Source organism: Neopelma chrysocephalum, unplaced genomic scaffold (assembly GCF_003984885.1).
Source record: "Neopelma chrysocephalum unplaced genomic scaffold, ASM398488v2 Primary Assembly neopelma1_200, whole genome shotgun sequence".
NCBI lineage: Eukaryota > Metazoa > Chordata > Aves > Passeriformes > Pipridae > Neopelma > Neopelma chrysocephalum.
The window spans coordinates 65,525-72,177 of record NW_020897862.1 but is presented as its reverse complement, the minus strand read 5'-3'; the positions used below and the strand labels follow the sequence as shown (position 1 = coordinate 72,177).

The 6,653-nt window shown below is 48.9% G+C and overlaps 1 protein-coding gene across 1 annotated transcript in view; it reads right to left on the bottom strand.

The window, feature by feature from the left end:
• Window positions 1–6,653, bottom strand: part of CCDC30 (coiled-coil domain containing 30) — a 37,172-nt gene that overhangs the window by 336 nt on the left and 30,183 nt on the right. The window contains exons 16-22 of the mRNA XM_027702923.1: window positions 5,881–6,028; window positions 4,626–4,747; window positions 3,477–3,618; window positions 2,513–2,649; window positions 1,317–1,413; window positions 501–568; window positions 1–303 (exon numbers count right to left, since the gene is read on the bottom strand). The exon at window positions 1–303 is cut by the window's left edge and continues 336 nt beyond it. Of these exons, the coding sequence (XP_027558724.1) occupies window positions 90–303; window positions 501–568; window positions 1,317–1,413; window positions 2,513–2,649; window positions 3,477–3,618; window positions 4,626–4,747; window positions 5,881–6,028 (928 nt within the window). The 3' untranslated portion in view covers window positions 1–89. The remainder of the gene's footprint in view (window positions 304–500; window positions 569–1,316; window positions 1,414–2,512; window positions 2,650–3,476; window positions 3,619–4,625; window positions 4,748–5,880; window positions 6,029–6,653) is intronic.

Here is a 6,653-nt window from a genome sequence, read left to right as displayed (position 1 = left end):
CCAGTCCTGCATCCAGGTGACTCTGCAGAGAATTCCCAGCTCAGGAGCCCCATCCTGCATCCGGGTGACTCTGCACAGACATTCCCAGCTCAGAAGGTCTCGGAGCCGACGCTCCTGCTCTCCTCCTGCAGCGGGGACGCCGTAGTGTCCCCCGGGGAGGCCACGTTCAGGTAGCCCAGCTCTGAGGGCTGGGAGGGGGACAGGCCCAGGGAGGAGTCCTGGCTTTCGGCCTCTCCCTCAGGCTTCACGTCCTGAGGGGCCTTCATGGCACCAAAGGGCTCTGGGAGATCCCGGGGTGGGAAGCTGGAAAGGAATTTCCACTGTTAAGTCAATCCTTCGCACACCTCAAAATCTTCGCCAAGAATCTTGTCACCCACCCCACAACCTTCTTCAAAGGATCTCACACCCCTCACCCACCCCCAGAACCTCCTCCAAGGATCTCACATTCCCTCATCCACCCCACAACCTTCTCCTGGCTCCTCCTGCTCCCCCCAAGGTACCTGGCACGGGGAGGTGGCACCACCTTACTCTGGAGTTGGCGTTCGGAGACGTGAAGGGTCTTCGAGTCCTGGAAGAAGGAACAGAGACTTTGAAAGGAGGAGGTGCAGGTCAGATCCTGAATTCCAACATATCCTGGTTTCCCAAGCCCTCCTCAGCTCCACTGAGACTTCTCCCCATCAGCTCCAGCCCCACAGAGGTGCCACTCAGGGATCTCGCCTTTGGGTCTGAACTTAAACTAAAAAAAAACCCCAAACCAAACCCCACCCAGCCCAGGGGAGCCCCAAACAGCCCCTTCCCCCTCATTTCCACCCCAACTGGGTTCCCTCCACATTAAAACATCCCAATAAACCTCCAAATCCACCTGGCTGGTTTGAAAAGCCTTTGATTTCTCCCTTTTTTCCCCCTTTCTCCCCCCAAAGCTCTTCCTGATGTTGTCGATATCTTCCTCCAGCTCAGCTGAGTTGGGATCATCGCTCAGCTCGGCCTGAGGGTTTTGGGTGACAGAAGGAACATTCCCAACCCCTCTACTCGGGGTTGATCCTCCTTATTTTGGAGCCAACTCTACAACTGAGGTCTTTGAACAGCTCCAAAGATGCCAAGTGAGATTCCTGTCCCCGTGGAAAGGGATCCCGGGGCGCAGCAGCTCAGGGATGAGGGGAGCAGGGAGCGCGTGGAACCTTCAGCTTCCCACAAACTTGGTGCAACTTATCCCACGTTTGGGGCCCTTTCCATCCCATCCCATCCTGGTGGATCCAGCTCTTCTCCAGCCCCTCAGGGATCAGCTCCTGCTGATCCCAGCCCTTCCAGGGTCTCACCTCCATGGTGGGAGCAGGGCTGCTCCTGGGAATGCGCTGGGAGGGAGGCACGTGGCCGGAGAGCTGGAGCTTGTTCTCCTCCTCCGGGATCTTCCCTCTGAGTGTGGAAAAAGGCACAAGTTATTCTCCTTCTGGCCACACTCTTGTTTTCAAAGGGGGATTTCTCTTTTCCAACCCCAGACCCTCCTCCACAGTCTCCAGCTAAAGGTTGAGGTTTTTGATGGGAAAATGGGCTAATTACAGCCCTAATTACAGCTGATATAATAAATTTATTATATCATAATAAATAAATTTATAAATTTATTATATACTATATATTTATTATACACTATATATTTATTATATCATATATTTGTTATATAATGATTTATTATATCAATATCAATAATAAATAATTTATAATCAATATAACAATAAATTATTAAATAATATTATTTTATTATTATTTTATTAACGTGTTATTTAAAATAATATACTTATATATTTATAATAATATCTTATTAAACAATATTTTATTTATATGTTTATTTATAATAATTTATTGTTAAGTAATAACCTATTTATATATTTATTTATAAAAACATATTATTATCTAATAAAATATATAAACATATATTATATATTTCATATTATTTATATAAATTTATTAATATATTTATATAAAAATAAAACTATAATAATTTATTGTTAAATAATAACCTATTTATATATTTATTTATAAAAACATACTATTATATAATAAAATATATAAACGTATATTATATATTTCATATTATTTATATAAATTTATTTATATAATTTATTTATATAAAAATAAAACTATAATAATTTATTGTTAAATAATAACCTATTTATATATTTCTTTATAAAAACATATTATTATATAATAGAATATATAAATTATATATTTATATATATATAAATATATAAATAGAATATTATCTTTTTTTATATAATTTATTTATATAAATTTATTTATATAAAAATAAAACTATAATAAAGGCTAAAATTCAATAAAATTTAATTTAATAAAATGTAACAAAATTAAAGAAAAAAATTTAATAGCCAATTGAATAGCCACAGCACTAAGGGCTGGGGCACAATCCAATTCCTCTGGAATTCTTAAGAGAAACAGGCACAAAACTGGGGAAGAGGGAGGCTCCCAGAGGGAGGGATGGACATCAGGAGGGTCCTACCTGCTGGATAAGGGGGGAATCACAGACCGGAGGCTCCAAAGGGGCTCCTCCTGCTCTGAAATCTTCTGGAGGAGCCGCCGCCTCTCCTGGAGCAGCTTCTCATTCTCAGCAGTGATCTGGGTGATCAGCACCTTCCCCTGAGGGGTGGGAACAAGGAAAGAACAACCAGCACTTACCCCTGGGTCTGCTCTGCCCCCTGCAAACCTCAGAACCCTCCCAAAGGGGTCACCAGCCAGGATGTCAACTCCCAGAAGCTTGGAGTCCCCATTCTTGGAAGAGTTCAAGGACCATGTGGATGTGGCAGTTGGGGACATGGGTTAGGAGTGAACACCGTGGTGGAGGGTTGATGGCTGGACTTGATGAAGATCATTGTCTTAAAGGTCTTCTCCAACCATAATGATTCTGGAATTCCATTCCCTGTCTGATGTAAAACACCCCAAAAGGAGGCTTTGGGGTCACTTCCCAGCAGAGGCAAAGGAAAATGGAGCTCAGGCAGTGTGTGGGGGGGGATTGGAGGATTTGGCTTCCCCTGAGGGCAAACCTGAGCCAGGAATTTCCTGTGGGCTTTTTGTTTGGGGATGGTGCTCCTGGACTCTTCCAGGAGGGGCTGGTCCCTTCCTGCAAGGAGGGACTTTGGTCTGGAGTAACAGGACACAGGGAATGGCTTCCCACTGCCAGAGGGCAGGGATAGGTGGGATACTGGGAAGGAATTCCTCCCTGGGAGGGTGGGGAGGCCCTGGCACAGGTTGCCCAGAGAAGCTGTGGCTGCCCCATCCCTGGAAGTGTCCAAGGCCAGGTTGGATGGGGCTTGGAGCCCTCTGGGATAGTGGAAGGTGTCCCTGCCTGTGGGACTGGATGGTCTTTATTGTCTCTTCCAACCCAAGCCATTCCATGATTATTTTGGAAGGAAGGGATGCTCCTGCAGCCTCCCCTTACTGGAGAAGCCCTGGGTGTCTTCTCTCACCTTCTCCACTTGGAGCTTGGACTCGCTGAGCTCGTTTTCCAGCTGTTTGATCCTGCTGTCCCTCTGTTTCACCTCGTGGATGAACGTCTCCTTGGCCCTGCGGATCTTGTCCTTGTGCCGGAGCTGCATCTCGTTGTACTTCCTGAGGAAGCAGAGACAACCCTCAGGCTGGGAAATGCTCCGTGGCAGGAGATGTCCTGAGCTCCTTCAGGCTCCTCAAAGCCTGAACCAGGACAGTCAGCCCTCCCCCAGCTCCTTCTGCCTGTCCTTTCTGGAGTCTTTCACTGATCAGTTTGGGGTTTTTTTGTTGGAAATGTTACCTTTTTAATTGTCAATCAACTGGAAATTGATTAAGCGAAAAGGACCCAAAGCATTTCCAAAATAACGTCAAAAAGAAAAGAATTTTCTCCCATATAAGGGATAATTGGCCATGTTGGCTCAAAATTCATGATCGAAAAGCTACTGGGCTTTAACATTAGAACAGAAGGGGTGTGGGGAGAAAGGAGCAGCTCCAAGGAGGGTCTCTGCTGATACCAGACCCTGACCAGCAGCACCTACAGCCCTCCCAGGGCCTCCTGTGCTGCCTTCAGCTGCCAAGGAAAGGCTGGGAGAGCTGGGGGGATTAACCCAGAGAAAAGAAGGCTCCAGGGAGACCTGAGAGCCCCTTCCAGGGCCTAAAGGGGCTCCAGCAGAGTTGGAGAGGGACTTGGGACAATGGATGGAGGGACAGGACACAGGCAATGGCCTCTCACTGCCAGAGGGCAGGGATAGATGGGATACTGGGAAGGAATTCCTCCCTGGGAGGGTGGGGAGGCCCTGGAACAGGTTGCCCAGAGAAGTTGTGGTTGTCCCATCCCTGGAAGTGTCCAAGGCCAGGTTGGACGGGGCTTGGAGCAACCTGGGCTAGTGGAAGGTGTCCCTGCCCATGGCAGGGGTGGAATGAGATGATCTTTAAGGTCTATTCCCACCCAAACCCATATGGAATTCCACAACATCAGACACATGGGGTGTGACACCACCGGGGTGAGGGATTCAGGGGGATCTCCCGGTGCCAAATCCCTGAGCAGGAGACAGGAAAGGCCACACAACAGCCAAATCCAGTGCCAGGCACAGGAGGAGCAATTCCTGGGGAGGATTTTGTGCCATCACCTCACATAGAGATCCTTCTGGTTCAGGAGCCGAACACCCTCCTCATACAGGGCCTTGTTCTCCTCCTTCAGCAGGGACAGCTGCTCCGAGAGCTTCTGGTTCTCCTTCTGGCATTGCAGGTGCTGCAAAACAGCTCTGCTTTATTGGGTGTGGCTGCAGGAGCCCCTCTGCTCCCTTCCCCTCTGCAGCCTGGTCTGAAAAGCTTCTCTCTCCTCAATCCCAGTGGTTCCCACTACAGATAATATTCATCCATCCATCCATCCATCCATCTATTCACACATCCATCGATCCATCGATCCATCCATCCACCCACCCATCCATCCATCCATCCATCCATCCATCCACCCATCCATCCATCCATTTATCCATCCATTTATCCATCCATCCACTCACACATCCATCCATCAACCCATCCACCCACCCATCCATCCATTCACCCATCCATCCATCAACCCATCCATTCACCCATCCATCCACTCACACATCCATCCATCCATCCATCCCTCCATCCATCCATCCATCCATTCACCCATCCACCCATCCACCCATCCACCCATCCATCCATCCATCCATCCATCCATCCATTCTGCCCTCCAGGCCTCCTCCCCCTAATGAGGGGCCATGGGAATTTCAGAGCAGAGGGAGGCAATGAATCCTCCCAGACAATGGACTCTGCCCAAATTTCCCTGAAAAAACTCCATGCTCTGCAAGAAAAAGGGAAGGAAGAAACCATAAAGTCTTCCTGTGCCTCAGAGCTTCATCCCAGGAAACCTACATGAGATGAAATCATGAGTTGGAAGGGACCCACAGGGATCATCCAGTCCAGATCCTGGACAACCCCAACAATCCCACCCTGTCCCTCAGAGCATTGTCCAAATTCTCCTGGAGCTCTGGCAGCCTTGGGGCTGTGCCCACTGCCCTGGGGAGCCTGGTCAGTGCCAACCACCCTCTGGGGGAAGAACCTTTCCCTGAGATCCAACCTGACCCTGCCCTGACACAGATCCTGTCCCTGCTCACCAGAGCAGAGATAGCTGCCCCTTGTGAGGAACCTGAACACAAAAGGAGCTGAAGCCCCTCCATCAATCCCAGCTCTGTGTTTTTACTGAGCCTTTTCCTGCAGCTCCTGTTAAATCAGTGGGATCTGCAAGGGCTCAGCCCCTCAGACCCTGTTCCAGCAGCTCCCAGATGTACATTTACCCCCTGGAATGTTCCTGTTACCCCTGGGATGACAAGGAACCCCCACACAGCCCCTCACCTCTCCAGGATCAGGTTTCCTCTCATCCTCCAGGGCCTGCAGAGTCTTGGCCTGGAGCTCCACGTGCATCTTGGCCAGCGACGCCTCCGTTTCCCGGGAATGCCGGAGCTGCTGCCGCAGCTCCTCCACCTGCTGCTCCAGGAGCTTCCTGACAACGTGGGAGTGTGACAGTGACACCCTGAGGTGGAGGTGACACCACTACGTGCCCCCCAAGGCTGGGTGTCCCCTAAAAACCTCCCACTGCCCTGGGTCACAGGGAGGGAGAGAGGAATCAGCACATCGGGAGAAAGGGATCGACACATCCTGGTGTCCCCTCCAAAATCCCACTGAAATAGTTAATGGCTCACACATTGTAAGATCACCAAAGGACTTCTGCAATGTGAAGAGAAGCAGCTGCTCACCCAGCAAAGCCCACCCCTCCCTGAATATCCTACTGGGAAAGGACCTTCAGATCAGTGAAGTGGGTGCCAATGTCCAGCAATCCCGGGTGCAGATGCACACCTGGAGCTACAAACTGGATTTGGGAAGAGGCTAAGAAGAGGCAAATCCTCCAAGGTGGGATAATAATCATTCTTATCACGCCAATGTCCTCCCTCCCATGATTACTCTGCTGTGAAAACCCCTCCAGGGAGCATCGAAAATTTGTGACGTCCACTGATATGATCATGGTAAAACTCCCCATGATCCATGGTAAAATTCCCCAGGATCCATGGCAAAACTCCCCATGATCCATGGTAAAACTCCCCATGATCCATGGTAAAACTCCCCAGGAT